This window comes from Ammospiza caudacuta, chromosome 4 (assembly GCF_027887145.1).
Source record: "Ammospiza caudacuta isolate bAmmCau1 chromosome 4, bAmmCau1.pri, whole genome shotgun sequence".
NCBI classification, from domain to species: Eukaryota; Metazoa; Chordata; class Aves; order Passeriformes; family Passerellidae; genus Ammospiza; species Ammospiza caudacuta.
The window spans coordinates 64,414,794-64,434,573 of NC_080596.1; the positions used below are offsets into that span (position 1 = coordinate 64,414,794).

Here is a 19,780-nt window from a genome sequence, read left to right on the forward strand (position 1 = left end):
GCCCTACTCACCTATCTTCTTCAAGACACCATGAGCCACTTTTGTTTTGCAGGAGCACTACAATTATTCTAAAAAATTTAAAAGATAGATGGAAAATTATGATGATGAGTTGTAGAACTGTTACAATTTTAGTATAAAGGAGACTTAATAAAGCAGAAAAAGTTCCTATTTCATACCACCCTCTTGCTTCATTGTTCTTCTAAATTTACTGGTGCTTTGACTCAGACTGTGCCCTGGGCCACAACTCCAGGAAGATGGTGCAATAGCTTGCACATGGATAGGCAGCAAACAAACCCAGGCTACAAAGGTGTCTTAGATGGTGACAACACTATGGCCCTGAAAACTGTCCAGAGGGGCCTCTGTGGTACCACCACCTTCTCCTTCCAGAAAATTCTGAATGGCTTTGAGATAGAAAAACTTGAAGTGCAGCATAATTACACAAGTAGAAAATGTAATACTTGTCATTTGTAATTGTTCTATGAACATGTATAATTTAGACAGTTACTGTCTAAATTCTAAAGAATTATATTGTGGCATGTAACTTAGCTTTTACTAAATATAATTCTCTTCTGGAGGTGAGAAGGAAGCAGATTCTTAAATCTTCCATATTGAGTGATTGCTGTGAAAATGCTTTTCAGTAGCATTGATATGCATGTGTTGCAACACATTTTCATACTGATAATGAACTGCTTGATGGCCCACAAATTTTGAACCCCTCCAAAAATATTACTGAATAAGAATCATGGGACCATTTAGGTAAGGACAAGATTAAAGATTTGTTGGAGTGGATTACTAGGGAAGTCACAGTAGCTCTGAAAGAACCTGTAGAATGCACTGTATACATGAAGTTAAAGGGGATGACTGGGCTGATTAGTGTTGTAATTTCTTGGTTTGAATCAATTCAAGAATGGAACATACTCTGCAGTAAAGGTCCAAAAGAAGATTTCTCTCACAGCAGACCTATGAACCATCCTTGTGGGATACTGTAGTTGCACAAGTTGAATGACCAAATAACATTCTCACCAATGACTGTGCTGTGACCTGTGAGAAAATAGAATTTTCAGTTCAGAGTGAACAGAAGTATCCTCATGCATGAACTAAACTTAATGAAACAGATGTGAGGCTAAATTAAACTTTCAGCTGCACAGGTTGTCTGAGTATAGGCACTGCTAAGATACACTGATAGGTCAATGCATGGAATATTTGCCCTGGGATATTTTGTCTGGAGAAAAAAAGGTTAAATGCAGGTATACATATTTGAAATGTGCAATTATAAAGCCCACCTTGGAGTTAACAATAAGTAAGTTTATCACTTAGACCTTTTCAGCTTTCCCTTGAAGCTCATAGACTAATTTCAAAAATGTGCAACTTGATATATGTGGTCTACTTTATTTACACATTTTTATTATGCTTCACATAGTGTATCTGATCATATGCATGCTCAACATGTAAAAATGAGCATTCTCTGGGGGCATTTCTTACCTTGGAAGATTTGAAATCCCAGATGAGAATATTTATGAGTAATATCTACCCAGAACTTTGAAGATATTTTGGGCCCAATCCTGTCTTTCCATAAAATTCAAGACAACTTCATATATCTGAGAAATACCCACTTAATTTGTATGTACAGAATAATATCTAGAAACTACATGAATGTGGAGAAGCTATGGAGCTATGGAGTTCAAAGAACTAAAAAACTGTTAATTCAAGAGCCTTGCCAAAATAAATGAAGCTGAAAATTAATTGCCACTTTGACTCTTTAAATAATATTGTGGTTTAATGTTAGAAATATGTATTTTTACAAGATAAATCAAATTGGGTCCTCAGTCATTGTTTCTGAGTGCTGCTGTCCTTAATAAAACATGTTATTTGTCTCTCTACCACTTCATGGGAAAAGCTGTGAGGTGGGAACAGGCCCAGCTCCTTCTACATCATGTTCTGCTTATCTAACAGTCTAACTCCACTTAAGGATGTATGGAAAAGCAAACATTGTTATATATATATTCATAAGGTGTCTTATTCTTACATATTTAAATGAAATACTTAAAATCTATGCTTTACACTTCAGGGCAGGGAAAGAAACAAAAAATGTCTCAATCACCTGAAATTAAAATCCAGTGCATGTTCAGTGCTCTTCAGACTGACAATACAATTGTCAGCAAACTCTAACCAGTTCTTTTCCGTGCAGTACTTTTGCTCACCACAAATCTACTTCTGATATTACAGCGATGACCCTGTATTCTGCTCTGAACTTTCCTGACAGAATGTAACCACAGTCATTGTCATTGTTTTGTGTTTTTCATTTGCCATATTTTTATTTCTTTCCGTAATTTCAGCCTGAAATTGTTACAGTAACATGCGTTTGCAATAAAGTTTTATTTTTCCTAAATAATTCACATTTTAATCTTCAATATGCAAATTAAGTACACGGACTAGGGCTGCCTAAATCTGTGATAAACCCCCGAGAGAAGTACGACCACCTATCTAGAACATGCCACGAGAGGGCAAAAATCCACTGTGAAGCTGAGCCACCCCCTCGCACGAATGATGCCTGTGAAAAACGCCAATCACTTGTTTTTAAAATTTTAAAAGTTTAATAGTAATAAAATGGTTATAAAAACAGTAATGCAATTAGAGTAATAATAATTTGGACAATTTGAATTAGGACAATATGAGACAATAGAGATAAAGAGTTACGGACGTCCGGGTACCTTTTTCTGGGCAGCACGGGCCCGAAAAAGGACCCCCATTAACAAAGGATTAACCCTTAAAAGCAATAGCCTGTTGCATATTCATACACTTCATACATGATGCAAAAATTCCATTCAAACACAGGATTCTGTCTGGTCATCGTCAACTTCTTCCTCTGAATCCTAACAGCGCCTTTGATGTGGGAAGAAGTTCGTTTCTTCTGATAAGAGGGCAATAAATTTTTTTGCTCTGAAAGATGTAGGTGTCCTGTGGCTGCTATCTCGCTGTGAGTCTTTTAAAAAAGTATCCTACATAGCATAGTTTCTATTTTAACATGTTTTGTAACCTAAAACTGTATTTAACACACTACTTAAGATAATTAACACAGCATTACTTTCTAACACAACACATATAATATTCATTTTAATATTTGCGAAAAGCCAATCATAAAATACATGCATTTTTCACAGTGCCGGACCGTGAGGAAACCCTAGCCCCCGTCCCGCGGGATGCCCGCTCGGGAGCGCTCCGGGGCCCGCTCTCCATCCCCATCTCTCCATCCCCGCTCGGAAGCGCTCCGGGGCCCGCTCTCCATTCCCATCTCTCCATCCCCGCTCGGGAGCGCCCCGGGGCCCCGCTCTCCATTCCCGCTCTCCATTCCCATCTCTCCATCCCCGCTCGGGAGCGCCCCGGGGCCCCGCTCTCCATCCCCGCTCTCCATTCCCATCTCTCCATCCCCGTTCGGGAGCGCCCCGGGGCCCCGCTCTCCATCCCCATCTCTCCATTCCCATCTCTCCATCCCCGCTCGGGAGCGCCCCGGGGCCCGCTCTCCATTCCCGCTCTCCATTCCCATCTCTCCATCCCCGCTCGGGAGCGCCCCGGGGCCCGCTCTCCATCCCCGCTCGGGAGCGCTCCGGGGCCCCGCTCTCCATCCCCGCTCTCCATTCCCATCTCTCCATCCCCGCTCGGGAGCGCCCCGGGGCCCCGCTCTCTATCCCCGCTCTCCATCCCCGCTCGGGAGCGCCCCGGGGCCCGCTCTCCATCCCCGCTCTCCATTCCCATCTCTCCATCCCCGCTCGGGAGCGCCCCGGGGCCCCGCTCTCCATCCCCGCTCTCCATCCCCGCTCGGGAGCGCTCCGGGGCCCGCTCTCCATCCCCGCTCTCCATTCCCATCTCTCCATCCCCGCTCGGGAGCGCCCCGGGGCCCGCTCTCCATCCCCGCTCTCCATTCCCATCTCTCCATCCCCGCTCGGGAGCGCCCCGGGGCCCCGCTCTCCATCCCCGCTCTCCATCCCCGCTCGGGAGCGCTCCGGGGCCCGCTCTCCATCCCCGCTCTCCATTCCCATCTCTCCATCCCCGCTCGGGAGCGCTCCGGGGCCCGCTCTCCATCCCCGCTCTCCATCCCCATCTCTCCATCCCCGCTCGGGAGCGCCCCGGGGCCCGCTCTCCGGCCCCGCTCTCCGGCCCCGCTCTCCGGCCCCGCTCTCCGGCCCCGCTCTCCGGCCCCGCTCTCCGGCCCCGCTCTCCGGCCCCGCTCTCCGGCCCCGCTCTCCGGCCCGGCCCTCCCCCGCGGCCGCCGCGCACCGCCCCTCGCGGCGCCGGCTGATGAGGCGCTGTGCGCGCCGGGCCCGGCCCCGCTGCTCCTTTCCCCTCCCCTGCCCTCCCCACCGTGCTGCCTTGCCTGCCGCTGCCGCGCTCGGTGCCGCGCTCGGTGCCATGCTGCTGCCCTGCGTGCGGAGCGGGGCTGCGCGCCGCCTAGCCCGGGACGTGCCGCGGGCCTGCAGCTGCTCGGCGCAGGGCCCCTCGCCGCGGGGCTACAGCCGTGACACGGCCGGGAAGGTGAGCGGGGAGCCGGGGTTGTGTGTCCCTTCCTCCGCTGGGCTCTCGGCTGAGCCCCCCGTGTGCCCCCCGGAGCTGAGGCAGGAGCGGTGCGGCTCCCCCCGCTGCTCTTGGGGGTGCCAGACTGGGCGTCTGCGCTGGCGGGGAGAAGCTCTTTTGTACTTAAAATTACTGATTGAAAGAGTTTTTGCCTTTTTGTGATCGGCAAAATTATTGTAAGTTCACTTATGCTGTATCTGACTTCTTTTTCACACTTTAAAGTAGTTGTAGTTGATCTTGGTTTACAGAAGTGTTATTCTATGCATCATGTTAGATAAATTCAAAAACTGAGATAAATACATAGAGAATTAGCAATAGTTTGAAAGCTGTGCTCGCTGACTCTGATGGGCCTCTAAATTTCGTGTTGTTTACATTAACGCGTGTTCTTTTCTAGGGTCTTGTTCTGGGAGTCTACTCTAGTGAAAAGGGCGATGGTGCTGCCCAGTTCACTAGTGCGGGAGATGCTTTTGATAGGCTTGTGTCTGGAAAGCTGAGAGCACTTCTCTCCCTGTAAGTGTGTGATAAGCTCCTGAAAAGGACTCAAGTACCTACAAATACCAGTAGGAATGATATTTTTTTCATTATTACTGTGTGTGTCCATATCACCATCAGGCTGGTGTTTGCTTCCACAAACAATTGGAGGGGAGCTCCCATGATAAAACCAATCACTGAGCAAACATGCAAAAATTTCATGGGAGCCATCCCCTGCCTTGAATGAGCACAGAGCCAAGCATCCGAGTACATGTGTGGCACACTGTGTGGTTGTGGAGTAAATGCAGTACTGTAAGGTTGATCACAAGTAAGGCCTTCTTCAAAAATAATCTGTTTTTTCCTAGATGTGGGCCACCTTTGAAGAAAGGCAAAACACGTATATTTCATGGTTTGCATCAGGTATGAACTTTGTGGTTTTGTATGCTAGTTGATTGATGTGTGAAGTTTGTCCTTACATCTAATTTTATGCTGAGTTCACTGCTGTGCTTGTATAAGTGGCTGGCTCTTCTTCCCTCTTCTTGACTGTTTCAACTCCTGTTCTGCACTGCCCATGTTTGCACAGCCTTTTGCACATTCCTGCACTCCCTCCATGGTGCTGCAAATGGAGAGGATGTGAACAAGTCTGCCCCAAAGGTGCTGTGCTCTGAATAGCTGCTTCCTGAATGAGCTAAAGCATGGCAGTTTGGATCTGACTTCCATGCCTCCTGTGTCCAGGAGGGGTGAGTCTGTGAGGAGTTACTGATAGGTGCAAAGACCTTCCAGACCTGACAGTTCTCAGACAAGGTAGTCCCTTCATAGGCTTTTGTCAGAGGTTTTAAGTCAGGTGCTTGAAACCTCTGAAAACAAGTTATGGGACTGTTCTTCAAGCAGGACTTTTTCCTGCACAGGCATGATAGAACATAAGGCTATGAGATGAGGATTCATCTGCTCAAAGTCAGGCTTTTAGTTCCACTTGAGAAGCTGGGATAGAACTAATGCACATATGTGAAGCTGACCAATATGGCATGATCTGTGCCTTTTTGGAGTCCTAGTAAGGCATGTGATGTGACATTAGGTGTTCCTCTCTAAGTAACTGAATCTTACATTAAAGCTATTTCAATAATCTGAAATAAATCCATTTGTAGTGAGAATTGCCTACCATGTATAAATTCCTGTGAGGACACCCCACGCAGGTGAACTGGACTTGGTAAAAGGCTCTCAGAAATTTCATGGAAGTTGAGTGCACTGAAGGTCCCAGTTCTGCATACAGACAGGATGGGCTCTGAAGTGAGTAGCAAATCTCTGCAATAGAAGACAGGAGAATGTTAACTGATATCACTGATTTTCCAGAAAGCTAACACAAGCTTCAGCATTTTGCAGACTAAAGGGCTTTACTACAGTGTAGCAGTTTGACAGCTGATTGTTAGAGGCTGACAGAAATGGGAAAGCCTAACATTAACTTAATTTTTTCTTAAGAGTTATAGGAACATTATATATGTTCATGTATATAGCTTGGAGCTTTATACAAATTTGACTTCACTATTAAAAGGCTCCTTTAGTACTCATTCCTTCTTTCCTTTCCCTTGCAGCTTACAAGGCAAGCATGTAGTCTGCTGTGCTACATTGTTTTCCTGAGCTCTGGAGAGGTCTACCCTTGTGCAGCTTAGGTTTGCTACCTGGCAAATCCTGCCAGCAGAACTCCCGAGATGAGCTACCACACTGAGCTTTTGAAGTGATTTTATTTTCTTGAATATAGCACTGTGCCAGAAAGGGTTACAATTCTCCAGATAAGTTCTGTCTTTCTTACAGCTTGGAGGCTGGATGTGCTTTCCAAGGACTCTTAGGCTTGCCCTTGGGTGCCCAGATTTACCAGGTGTTGAGCATAAAGCCCTGCCTGCCATGTGCAATGCACATGATTCTGGACTGGACAACAGAATAATAGACTTGCATGCCTGTGGCAAATTTTTGGGAGCACAGCACAGCGGCACCATGCAGGCACTCTTAATGGAAAGTGCCTGATATAGAAAAAGTACTGCATCTATTTTAATGCTTTGCTTGATTTGATTTGGAAAGTAAAGTCTTTTTAACAACTCTGCTGTGGCTGTAACAATGAGGAAAATTAATCCATTTTTGTGTTGGCTTCATCTAGGACTTTCCAAGTGTGGTGGTAGTTGGCTTGGGTAAGAAGAATGCTGGAATAAACGAACAAGAAAACTGGAATGAAGGCAAAGAAAACATCCGTACGGCTGTTGCAGGTTAAATATCTTTAAAAATTTTTAAGCATTTTGTCTGTAAAGCAATTGCAGTTCTGCAGCATGTTCCACTTTTGAAGACCAAGTCTAGGTATGCCTTTGTTTTGAAACGCACAACTTACTGTATGGTTTGGTAAATGCATTTACTTGTCACTGATACTGATGGAAATTCTTCCTTAGTGAGCAAGGAGTTATCAGGAATGTAAATCAAATCTGAAGACAGGTAACAGCAGTGATTTATATCAAATAACTTTCCTAAACAGTGTGATATTGAAAAGGCTCTTGTCTAATTAGTATTTTGGAGCCCAGGATCATCACCAATTGACTTTATGGTCACTCTGTACTTAAGTACGTACATATATTATATCTATTTTATATAAATATCTATATTTAAGTATGCACACTTATATAATAACTAAGATATTTGTGTTATAAATTAATATCTTTCACAACATCAGTACTATGATTCAGTATGTTATCTGTTGAAGACAGAGAGGGCTTATCTTAATCAAGGATGATTGCTGCATCTAAGTGTGTAAAATAAGAATTAGGAGTTCTCACTGAAGACTTTATAGTCTGATTGGATGACAGCTGTTTGTCCAAAGTGCTAGCCTGTAGCTGCCATTAACATTTTTAATTAATGTTCACTTTGTAGCTGACATAAAACATTGTTAAATTATTTGGGAACAAAATAGAATTTATGGAATACATTGTTTATGAAAGGGTATATAAACTCCTCTGGAAGAAAAGAATAGTCATATTCTTAGCAAAAATCTAAATTATGGCAAATTTCTGATACCTGTAGATAGCTATAATTCATAGCACTCCAGAATGATAGAGCCTGACTTTGCTATGGAATGAGCTTTAAGGAGTCAGAACAACTGTGATCTTTGCTTTTTTTTATTCTTGTGAAACATTTTAATAATTATAATTCATCAACTGATATTTTTAGTAAAAATTTGCCAGTATATGGTCATTAGCATTTTTCATTCTTCTGCTACATGGTCTCTTTGACTGACTTACTTATAAACTCAGTTATCTCTAGTTAAAATTATTTTTTCCTTGCAATGTCCCATTGATCACCTCAGACAGCTGTTTTGCTGTTCTGTATTTTTTATTTGGCCTTCAGTTCTGTGCTGTATTTTTTAGTTGGCTGCAGGCAGATCCAGGACCTGGAGATCCCTTGTGTGGAAGTTGACCCCTGTGGAGATGCACAAGCAGCTGCAGAAGGTGCTGTCCTTGGATTGCATGAATATAACGAGCTGAAGCAAAAAAAGAAACCTGTAGTTACTCCTCAGCTTCATGGAAGGTGATGGCAAAGGAGAGCTTGCCTATTTATTCTTCTGTTTGTTTGCTTGTTTATAAAACTGTATGCATGGCATGCTTGTGCATGAGAAAAACAAAACTGAAAGAATAGGGGTAGCAACAGTACTCTTCTTAACTCCCGCTCATTTGAATTTCCTGAAGTATCTTACATCTCAGGTATATTCATCGTGTTTGTTCCATGTGTTTTGGTGCCATATTCAGAGGTTAAGGATAAATAAATGCTGCTTCATAGAAAAGAACCAGGATAAAAGTAAAAAGTAAAAGCTACCCAAAGAAAAGTTGTGATATACTAGGACTTCTGTTGGTATTGTGTACCAGAATTGTGGAGAAGAGGTATTTCAAATTCCATAAATGGATAAATTCTTTGGAGAATCAGGAAATGCTAACTGACACCAGACCAATGTGCTATGGATATATTTTACATAGTTCATTTGTTATATTTTCATTCACAGAGTTTAATGCAAGAAGAGAAGCCTGGGTTCTTCTGCTCTCTAAACAGACATCACTTACTGAGAGCAGAAAGTAGAACCAGGGCTTTTGGTCTCAGAACAATTTTTGTAGTGGACTTTGGATATTTGGTATAGGATATTCTGTCCTGCAGGGGAGAGGAATTCCCTGTATGTACTTTAAGCAGGAACAAGTTCTTCCTTACAAAAAAGTTAGTGAAATAAAGTGGAAGCCTCTTGATTAAGCATGTTTTGATAAGTTATATGTAAAATAAACACTCTTCCTATTTTGTAGCACTGCAGATAGTTTAGAAACTGATAAAATTTGTATTAAATAAACATTTCCTGAAAACATAGATGGTCCTATGACCGGTTATGGAAGTAACTTTTTTTATATAGTAATTTAGGTTGGAAAAGACTTCTGGAGGTCATTCAGTCCAACTCCAGCTTGGATTAGGGATAACGTGGACATTACTTACAACATTAAAGCCTGGCCTTTGTTTAGTCAACATTTAAATATCTCCTGAGTTGAAAATTCCACAACCTCACTGGAACATCTGTTCTAGTGCTTAACTACACTCACAGTCAATTTTTTTCTTTGTGTCCTATTGCAGTTTTCCGTGTTGAATCTTAAGATTGTTGTCTGTTACTGTCTTACTGTCCAGCTCTGAGATGTGTCCGTGTTCAGACACACTCCTGCTTCAATTCATGTTTTCTCAATTTGTCTGCAAGGACTCTGTCTGAAAACCTAGCTAAAGTCAAGAAAAATCACAGAGTTGTTAAGGCTGGAAAAGACCTTTAAGATCAATTACATCCATTGTGGTCCTCTGTGACAAACTCTGTCATCACAGAATTCATTTAAGTTGGTCAGGAATTTGCTGCAAATCTAAAATTATGGTTCCCAGTGTCCATCTTGTCCTTCATATACCTAGAACTGGCTTTCAAAATTACTTTCTCTACAAACTTCCAAGGAATTAGTCTAGGATAACTGGCTTGTAGTTCCCCATATTCTCCTTGGCATTTTTAAAGATGCATATTTGTCCTTTTCAGGGACCTCAGGGTCATCAGGGACCACATTCAGTTTTACCTTTCAAACTGAAAGAGCCTAGGTTTGCAGTGATGCCAGCCAGCTCCCTCAGAACCCTCAGATATGTTCTGCCTGCTGCCAAGGAGTTGTGTATGTCCATCATCCTTGAGCTAAGTCCTGAGTCTCTCTTCCTGTCATGAGGAGTGCCCCTCTTCCTTAAACTCTATTGCTGAGCACAAAGAACTGGGGAATCTGGAAGCAGATCCTTCCATATCCAGGCAATATTTGTATATTCCTCCTGCATTCCTCTATCACTGTCCTGCTCTTTTTAGAGGCAAAATCCTGTTCAATGCCTTGCTTTGTGATAACTTATAAAGTAAATTGTCTCAGTAAAATGAAAGGTTTTGTACTGGTCGTCTGTCAAAGTAACCAGAGAGACTTCCCCATTTCCTACACAGGCAGCTCTGTGAATGTTTGCTCTGTCATTTCTTAGTGAAGTGCCTTGAATGCACTGAGAAATGAGATCCAAGTTCCATTCTTACCACATAACCATATTTCAGTAAAGGGAGAAACAGAATTGGAGACTTTATATGGTAAATAAAAACTTTCAAGGCTGTTAAAAGTCATGTGATTACAAACTTCAGAAGGGGTATTAAACCTTGTGTTTAAGGATTTAAGGCAACCTTTGATTAGTAAGGATTAGGATAAGACCTAATGAATTGGATAGATAATTTTCCATCTGTCTACTCTTGGATTCTCCTAGCTTTCTCTGAAGTATTTGGCACTGACTAGAACCACAGCTGAGTTACTATACTAGAGTCCTTGTACCAAGATAACTGATAGTCTTAATTTCTCCAAATTAATGACACTGCATTTTAAGAAAGAAAATATGTGAATGCTTTTCTTACTTTTGCAAATGTCTATAATCCTGATCATTGTGTGTTGCTGTTCAGTGCTGAAAGTCAAGCCTGGCAAAAAGGTGTTACCTACGCTGAGGGGCAGAACCTTGCTCGCTACCTCATGGAGGCTCCAGCTAATTATATAACTCCAATCAAATTTGCTGAACATATTGAACAGAAGCTCAGAACTTTCAGCAATGTGAAGGTCCACATAAGGTAAATTCCATGGAAATGATTCCTTTGTAGGGTAGAGGACCATAATAGTGAGATAAGATACCTTCCAGGGTATTCAAATCTGAAGTTATTCAAATCTCATTTTCCCTTTGCTACTTCAAATGACAAAAGAGGGTGAAGTGTTTGGGGAAAAGGTGTGAGGGGCGCCCAGACTGCAGGCTGTTGTCGAGGGTTAAATGAACTGCTAGTTTGCAGAGGAAGCAAGATACTGTGTTGCAGTAAAATCATTAACTGTCAATTAGCCATGCAGTCAATTATTGCTTAATTAACACATGTGCTGTGAAAAGAAGAAGCCTCAGTGAATAGAGGGCTAATATTAAGTACCTTTTGTTTTCTTCCCAAGTGGGTTTTTTACATACCTTTGCTTTTTTGTGTGGATATGGTGATAAAACATCTTCTATTTATTGCTGTTACTGTTGGGATTTTTTTAATAGTTTTTAAAAATGTGAGATGGAGCCATAAAAGCCCTTGCAAGAGAATTTGCACAGCTGGTGCTTCTTGCCCCTGAATTTCTACTTTCTGCTCTACGGTAGAAATGGGCATACTGGTTGTGCAAGTGTTGGAGACTATTTTGCTGAAAGCAAAAGACTGGGGGAAATCTTGCTAGCAGAAAGCTAAATGTAACCTGCTGCAATATTGTTACTTCATATACCTTTAGCATCTACAGCCTCACAGGAAGTGAAAGATCAGTGTTTCTGATGCAGAAACTGTAGACAAGCTGTTGTTTTGTTGGGTTTTTTAAAGCAAAACAAAAATCAAAGAGCAACTTTGGAAGTATTTTTCTGATTCACCAGAAAAGGTAGTAGTAGTTGGATTTGAACTACAGTTTCCAAAATAACTAACTAAAATGAAATAGTTTGTGTACAAACCATCAAGAATCATATCTTAAAAAAAAAATCACCTTGGTCAAAGTGTCCAGTTGGGAAAAATAATAAAACTAATACATGTTTCTATTCCAGACCAGAGTCTTGGATAACAACACAAGAGATGGGAGCATTCCTGAGTGTAGCTAAGGGTTCAGCTGAACCTCCCATCTTTCTGGAGATTCACTATTTAGGGAGTGCCAATACAGATGACTCCCCATTGGTATTTGTAGGAAAAGGAGTTACATTTGACAGGTATGTATGCTCGCATGCCAGTATTTTAATTACTAGAGGGAGAAAATGCTTTCTTGCTATTCATGTTCAACAGGGAGATGCTTTTTCTTTGCTCAGCACATCTTCCAATGCCATTCCACTGAACTTGCATTATATAGCAGCTTGTGCTCCCTTTTCTGGCAGTAAGATAACATCAGTTGACCAAAGTAGGAATTAATATGCCATCATCTTGTAAGGGGAAGAAAGAAATTCAGAGGGAAAGAAAATAAAGAAGGTGCTATTTCTTTTCTTGTCCTGAACAAACCTGTGGATGAAGGATTTGCATGTTAAGAATTGCAGTATGTCACTGGACATTAGATGATGCTTAAAGAAATAGAAAATAGTTCATTCTTCACAGCAGTTCCTTATAACTACTTTCCATGTCACATACTGCTGAAGAATTTATCAGTCAGTTCCCCATCCATATGTTGATTTTTACCAAGTGTATTATTTTGTTCATTATGTGCACTGCCATTACGAAGATCAAGGAGTTACTCCACTGCAGTTACCTGGATTTTTATCGTCTCCTGATTAGGAGGAGGTAATATTTTATCTGAAATGAAAACCCAGATACCTTGCTTCCAGTTTATTTACTAGGGTTGTAGAGGTACTTGGAGCCCCAGGTTTAGCATTTACTGCTATTTGGTGTTAACACACACTGAGGGACAGAACATCACCAGTGTATGTGACATGGAACTTGAGCTGTTTGTTCCAGCGGTGGCATTTCACTGAAGCCGTCGTCGGGCATGGATGCGATGAGAGCAGACATGGGAGGGGCAGCAACTGTCTGCTCAGCCATTGTGACAGCAGCAGCTCTAAATCTGCCTTTGAACATAATTGGTAAGTGTTTTTGTGTGGAGAACCCAAAAACCTTAGTTCTACAACATTTTGTGAGAGAGCGTTTTTCGAGTGTTAGCAATGGTAAAAGCCATGTACAAACATCATGGACTCTTGCACATCCTCTTCTCTCATTCCCTTGCTCAATCTCTCTTCCATTTTTACTGGCATATCAAAAAATTACTGTTCTTGAATAAAATATTAGAACACCAAATCAAGATTTTTAAGGTATGATTTTTACATCTTAAGCAAGAAATATTTGTCAATAAAGATACTTCCAATGAGTCTTTGGAAAGTCCTGATCCCTCATTACAAGAAGGAATGTGCATCTCTGTATAAGCAGTTAGACTGAAAAGGAGTCAGGAGTGCCAAGCTACCTCCATAAGTGCATGAACAGGAGGAGGGATCAGCTCTAGTTTCCTTAGGTGAATATCCCAGCAGAAAACTAAACCAAACCAGTCTGCTGATGCCTTTATGCATGTGCAATGATTTTTTTCTTTCCTGAAAAAAAGAAGTTTATTTTTTCTACAGTGGTAAAATTAAATGAGCTGATTCAGACGCTGTGGCAAGACCGGTTGGCAATGACATGGAACATGGTGTGCAATAGGTTTTAGTTTGAGAAGCTCGACTTTGAGTTAACCTGGTACTTTAGTCACTTCTGTGCTTCAGCCAGGAGAGGGCAGCGGTGCCCACGGACATCCTCACGGAGTTCCTCACCAAGCGTGCGATGGCAGTGGAGCCCGTCTGTACATCATGAAAAGTGGGCTCCACTTGTGCACCTTGTGCCAGGTGCAGGCTTTCCCTATGAGTGAAATTCCTCGTTCATTCCACGATCCCAGTCATAGTTGCAGTTTTGACACTGAGCCTGTGTTTTGCTCATTTCTAGTTGTTCTTGGTGTGGCTGAAGTTATGTGACAACTCCTTGGACCACTCTAGACATTATACAGCGAGCACAGCTTGAATGGCTCAGTGTTTATTTGAGAAGTTTTTAATTTCAGAAAGAAACAAGTTCCTTTACATGTGAATAATTATACATGGGAGACAAAAAATAGTATTTTTTGCTCCTCTGATATCACTTGTCTGAAAAAAATGTAGAAGAAAACCTTAGTGGTAAAGTACTGTAGGTGAGAGAGCCTGGTGGTGCATCATGCAGAGGAGTTTCCCTGATTGAAAACTGGACCATGTGTCTTCCATTAACTGGGAAAACTTGAATTTTTACTTTAATTTCAAAATTAGACTTGTACTATTTTCTTAAGGAGGTGTTTGGCATTTATCTAAGTAGGTTTTTTCTACAGCTTTTCTGAGAAGGAAACAAGTAGTTCACTTTTCTTTTTCTCTCTCTGAGGTTTGGCACCCCTCTGTGAAAATATGCCCAGTGGTAAGGCAAACAAGCCTGGAGATGTAGTTAGAGCCAAGAATGGAAAAACAATACAGGTATGCATGTGAAACTTGAAATTTGGGTACTTTTAGTGAGCTGGTTTCATCAACCAAGTTGACTGCAGTCAGAGTACATTTAAAAAACCCTTCTAGATTAGCAGTGCAAATGTACTGTTTTTAAAATTGTAAGAAGCATGTTACTAACTAGAAATTGCTATGGTAGGGTTTTTCAAATATAGATTGAAGAGATGGGACATGTCTTATAAATTGCTAGGAAAAGCTGCACAGTAAAGTCATTTATTGAGCATGCTGGAAAAGCTCATTTGGCACAAGAGGTTGTTACAGTGCTCATAAATAAAGGCTCTAAGTCCAAATAAATAACTATAAGTGCTTCCAGCAGACTCTTGAGGCAAATTCTTTGCTATCTGGAGTAAGACATCAGAGAAAGACTGATGTTTCCTGCTGATGTAACACGGTCTTTACATTGCCAAAATGCTCAGTACAATCAGAACTCTGAGTCATAGGGGCTGTTGGTCCAAAGAAGCCTGCCAAATCAGTACCCAAGATACATATTTCATATTTATTACAAATGGTTCCATACTCATCTAAGAGATTAAATTGTACTGAAGGTCCTTGTGCTGTAGATAACTGATTTAACGCAGAAGTAGATGGCTTTCTTTTTGTCTGAATTTCTGTGATTCTGCCACTTTTGACTCGCTGAACCTTCCTCTTTTTTGACATTCATCTCTGCAAACTGAGCTCAGTCACCCTCTGCTTTGAGGGAAAAAGACTGGGTGGGTATTCCCCCACCAAGAAGAAATCTGCAAGTAAGTGCTGGTAGCTCCAGGCACATGCTGCAGCCTCTGTGCTCCCCTGAGACACCTCTCCAGTCTCCAGGCTCTTCTGAGGAGCCATCAGTACAGAGACCCAGCATGCAAGGAGGTTTAGTGCTGAAGGATGACTTACATCAGCTACAGATACACTTTTACCTTATACACATAACTGTGTATCAATGCTGTATTTTTTCTTTCTTCTTTTCAATGTAGTTTGAGTAAATTTTCATTACCTGAAGTTTCTAGGGTCTCTATCCAGCAGCTATTTAAGATAATATGTGAGAAATACATCAGTGAAAGAGGTGTATTATCTGTTTTTTACTGATTTTGCCTTTGAAGGTAGATAACACAGATGCAGAAGGAAGACTGCTGTTAGCTGATGCTCTCTGTTATGCCCACAATTTTAATGCAAGGGCTATTGTGAATGCTGCAACATTAACAGGTAAGCAGTGTTCCTTCCCCGCTCACTTTGAGGTCAGTTTTGCCTTACTCATTAGTTGGGCTGTGGATTACTTGTGCTGTGTATATACACCCCCCTTTAATTCAAAGGCAATGAGATGATTTTACATGTTTCAGGATAGCAGCCTGTGTGACTCTGGAGTGGGGAGGGGACATGCAGGGTACATGCTCAGCAGTGGAGATGAAGTTGGGTTGGCTCGGCCCAGCTGGAGCCCGGAGCAGGAAAACCTACACAGATGTCAGTGTTGGTGCACAGTGTTTCCCTGTGCTTCTTCCATCTCTGAGCTGAACCCTCTCAGCTCCCAGGCCTGTGTGATGCAGAGGTGGTGCCATGTTCATGGAGCAGTCCTGCCCAGTCCCTCTGGCACAGAGCCCAGGCAGGTTCCTGAAGGCCTTGCAGGGTGCCTGAGCTCTGACCCTGCCAGTGCCAGTTCTCCCACCCTGGGAGCTGGCTCAGGCCTCCGTGATGTCATCATTCCCCAGGAATTTGTTTGACTGAAGTATTTTTTGTGTAATTTGCATACTTTTAGGCATTATGAAGTGTGTTTTAATTGCTTCATCTCTACAGTTGTATAATAATGAAGTTGTAAATTTAAATTTAAAACCAGCAATTTTGTATGCATGAACTCACTAACAGGCTGTCACGGGTGAGGTGACTGTAGCTGAAATAAAAGCAAACATGGAAGAGTAATTCAGACAGAACTCTACTCTGTTGCTTAATTAATATGTTAAGCAAAATAATTATGCTTATATAGATTCTCTGCTAATGCCTTAAATTATGTTCCATCAGTTTTACCAGTTCAAATGCTGTGGAAAATTTCAATAGACAGAAGGGCAACTGGTTTTAAGATTGTTGGCTTGTATAAAAGTATTCCTATCTGGGATCCTTGGGCACCAAGCAGGAAGAAGGAGGACTCCCATAGAAATTTCTTTGACATATTTTGCTAAACTACTTTTTTTTTTATTTTCATCTCACTAAGGATTAAGTGTTGCTATTAGAGAAGCAGTTCTGAGGCATGAAATAGATAAATATCTAATCCTATGGTTTAATATTTTGATAATGATTATCTTAATAAATTAAATATTTAATCAAATAAATTTACACATGATGTGCAAAAATCTATGTAAGTGAAATTCACAAAAGAGAAAGTATCAGCTCAAAAATTGTAGAGGTCTATAAACTGGAAAAAGCCCATTCACTTGTATTTTCTATATGAAAATAATAATATCTAGGGTTTTTTTAGAGGATAATGTTATTGTTTAACACATGATCTTAGAACTATTTTTAAGAAACATCAATCTGAAATCAGAAAATTTAGTTTCATGGAAAACAGAATATTATAATTTTTATGATTTCTTGCGTTTTTTGGAATATATAAATTAAATAAAAATGTTCAGAATTTCAAAAATGTCAGTATACTAAAGTCTTCAAGTTTTGCAGTCTGATAAATTCCTGTTACTGATACTGGGAATTAAAAATGGAAAGTTCTGTGAGGAGTCAGGATGCAAGGAATAGCTCAGTTCTACCTTTGCCTTATTTCATATAAACTTGAAGGTGTGTTCCTTTAGGTGCCATGGATGTTGCCTTGGGATCTGCTGCGACTGGAGTGTTCACAAACTCATCTTGGCTTTGGACTCACCTCTATGAGGTAGATCACCTGCATTATTGTTAAATCATAATAGTAATAAATCAGTGATATGTCTTATTGAAAAGTTAGTACACTACTGAAAGTCTTTATGCAAATCTGAATGATGTTACTATGTTTTGAAATTTTAGAGGAATGATGTCAGTACTATATTTAGTTGAAAATAATGTTGACTATTAATTACTAGCTCTTCAGTGAGATGTAATATCATACACCAAACATCTCATGGATCTGCATGTTCTGATAACTCACTACATTTGGATAAACTCTGGACTAGTGGCATTAATTAGTCTATGTTAAAAAGATAATTAACAACAGAGGTACAGAAATTCAGAGAGGCCTTGTGAGTGGCTGAGGTGCGATGGATCAAGGAAGCCTCTGAGGGGAAGGATTTCTGTTGTCAGGGAAAAGGAAAACAGATAAAAATTGTGGTCTTTTGATGTTGCCTTTTGGCTGACACCACAGTGCCTAAAAAGCAGGACTGCCTGTTTTGTTTTGCAAACAATGTATTTCCAAAAACCTAATATCTTGGGCTGCAGATTTTTAGACTGGTAAAACCTAAACAAAAAGAAGCATGCATGAAAACAGGACTTGCAAGTACAGTTAGAAAAAGAAATTCCCAAAACATTGTTTTTGTTTTTTTTTTCAGGCCAGCATTTTGACAGGGGACAGAGTTTGGAGGATGCCTCTTTTTGAGCATTACACAAAACAAGTCACAGACTGTCCTCTTGCAGATGTGAGCAACATTGGAAAGTACAGCAGGTAAGATGAACCAACACCTTCTATGTGCCCCTTTCTTTCAACCCATTTGTTTAATATGTGTGCTGTTGGAATTGCTTTGGGAGCAATACATCTTTCTGTTTCCTACAGGGCTGGAGGAGCATGCACAGCTGCTGCATTCCTGAAGGAGTTTGTGACTGCCTCCCACTGGGCTCATTTGGATATAGCTGGGGTCATGTCCAACAAGGATGAGGTGCCGTACCTGCGCAAGGGCATGGCGGGGCGGCCCACCAGAACGCTCGTTGAGTTTGCAGCTCGATTAAGTCAAGACACTCACAGTGCCAAATAAAAATACTTGTTCTAAAATCATCCACTCTGCCTTAAGAAACAAAATCTGAAAAGGTATCATTGATAAATGAATGCCCCAAGCATATTTTCACTTTGGCAATTAACTTTATAAATTATTACTTGGGTAAGAATATCTCAACTTTGAGATTTTTCATCCCATACCATATTATGCAGCAAAATAAAAATTATTCTGTTTGAACTACTGAAATATTTAATACCAAAACATCACAATGAGAACTATTGAGACACCTATTTTATATGCAAAGTATGCATAACTATCGTAAACAATAAATACTTTATTTGGATGTGAGTTTTGATTGAGAGAGAATAAACAATCAATGATAGATGTACCTCAGTTTTGAGTGAACTGTAGGCGGTGTCAATGGGAACTCTGCAAAGATTTTCATAGAAACACCATTCTGGCATTTTTTCCTTAGAAAAACTAAACTGCTTTTGGTATGTACTGAGGCAGAAATGATGCTGTGTGATTAGCATTAGCATGGCTTCAGCATAGAATTATGTAGTAAGTTATAAACATGTCAAAAACTGTATATTGTAACTTTTTTTCAGAAAACTACTGGGTGTAAGTTAGTGCTTGTGTGTTTTTACGGGAACCTGCCCTTATCTCACATGGTTTTTGTCATCCTGCTAGTTCCCCGCTTTCCTGGTGTGAGCTGGCCACCCTCCAAGCAGGGATGTTATTCCCAGACTCAGTTCAAACATCAAACAGACCTGACACATAAAACGTGAGGTGATGTTTTCTTGACAATTTGGGGGATCCAAGCCCATGAGGTGGGGATTTATTTTGGTTTAGGGTGGGTTTTTGGGGTTTTTGTTAAATGCTGTTGTGGACCAAGTGATGCTGAAACAGTGCTTAGCCAGGCTCGCACCTGTGAGACAGAAGCAGGGCAAAGGCTGGAGGAGGAGGAGGGTCCCTCTGGGGAGGACGGCTTTGCTGTCTGTGCTTGCCTTGTCCCAGCAGGGCCAGTGCTATCCTGGGCTGGAGTGGAAGGAGTGTGGCCACGGCTTGGGGAGGAGATCCTCCCACCTCCTCTGCCCTACCGAGGCCACTTCTGGAGTGCCCTGTCCGGTTCTGCGCTGGTCAGTGCAAGAAACGGGTGGAGCTACAGGAGAGGGCAGTGAGGATGGACGGTGTGGAACATCTCTTATGAGAAGAGACTGCAGGAGCTGGCTGTGTTT

General features: G+C 41.5%; 1 protein-coding gene across 1 annotated transcript; it reads left to right on the plus strand.

Moving 5' to 3' along the window:
* Nucleotides 1–4,340: 4,340 nt before the first annotated feature.
* Nucleotides 4,341–19,061, plus strand: LAP3 (leucine aminopeptidase 3). The gene is made up of 13 exons (XM_058803856.1): nt 4,341–4,530; nt 4,964–5,079; nt 5,406–5,460; nt 7,190–7,295; nt 8,442–8,601; nt 11,045–11,206; nt 12,184–12,342; nt 13,076–13,200; nt 14,543–14,631; nt 15,747–15,849; nt 17,436–17,515; nt 18,162–18,274; nt 18,383–19,061. The coding sequence occupies exons 1-13, from the start codon at nt 4,408–4,410 to the stop codon at nt 18,579–18,581; spliced, it is 1,590 nt and encodes a 529-aa protein (XP_058659839.1). The 5' UTR covers nt 4,341–4,407; the 3' UTR covers nt 18,582–19,061.
* Nucleotides 19,062–19,780: the final 719 nt, after the last annotated feature.

What these genes read in the sequence shown, in the direction of transcription:
- LAP3 (XM_058803856.1), top strand. Translation starts at nt 4,408, where the DNA reads ATGCTGCTGCCCTGCGTGCGGAGCGGGGCTGCGCGCCGCCTAGCCCGG. An exon ending in TATTTCATGGTTTGCATCAG is followed by an intron (nt 5,461 to 7,189) that starts GTATGAACTTTG and finishes GGCTTCATCTAG; the next exon opens with GACTTTCCAAGTGTGGTGGT. An exon ending in AAAGGAGTTACATTTGACAG is followed by an intron (nt 12,343 to 13,075) that starts GTATGTATGCTC and finishes TGTTTGTTCCAG; the next exon opens with CGGTGGCATTTCACTGAAGC.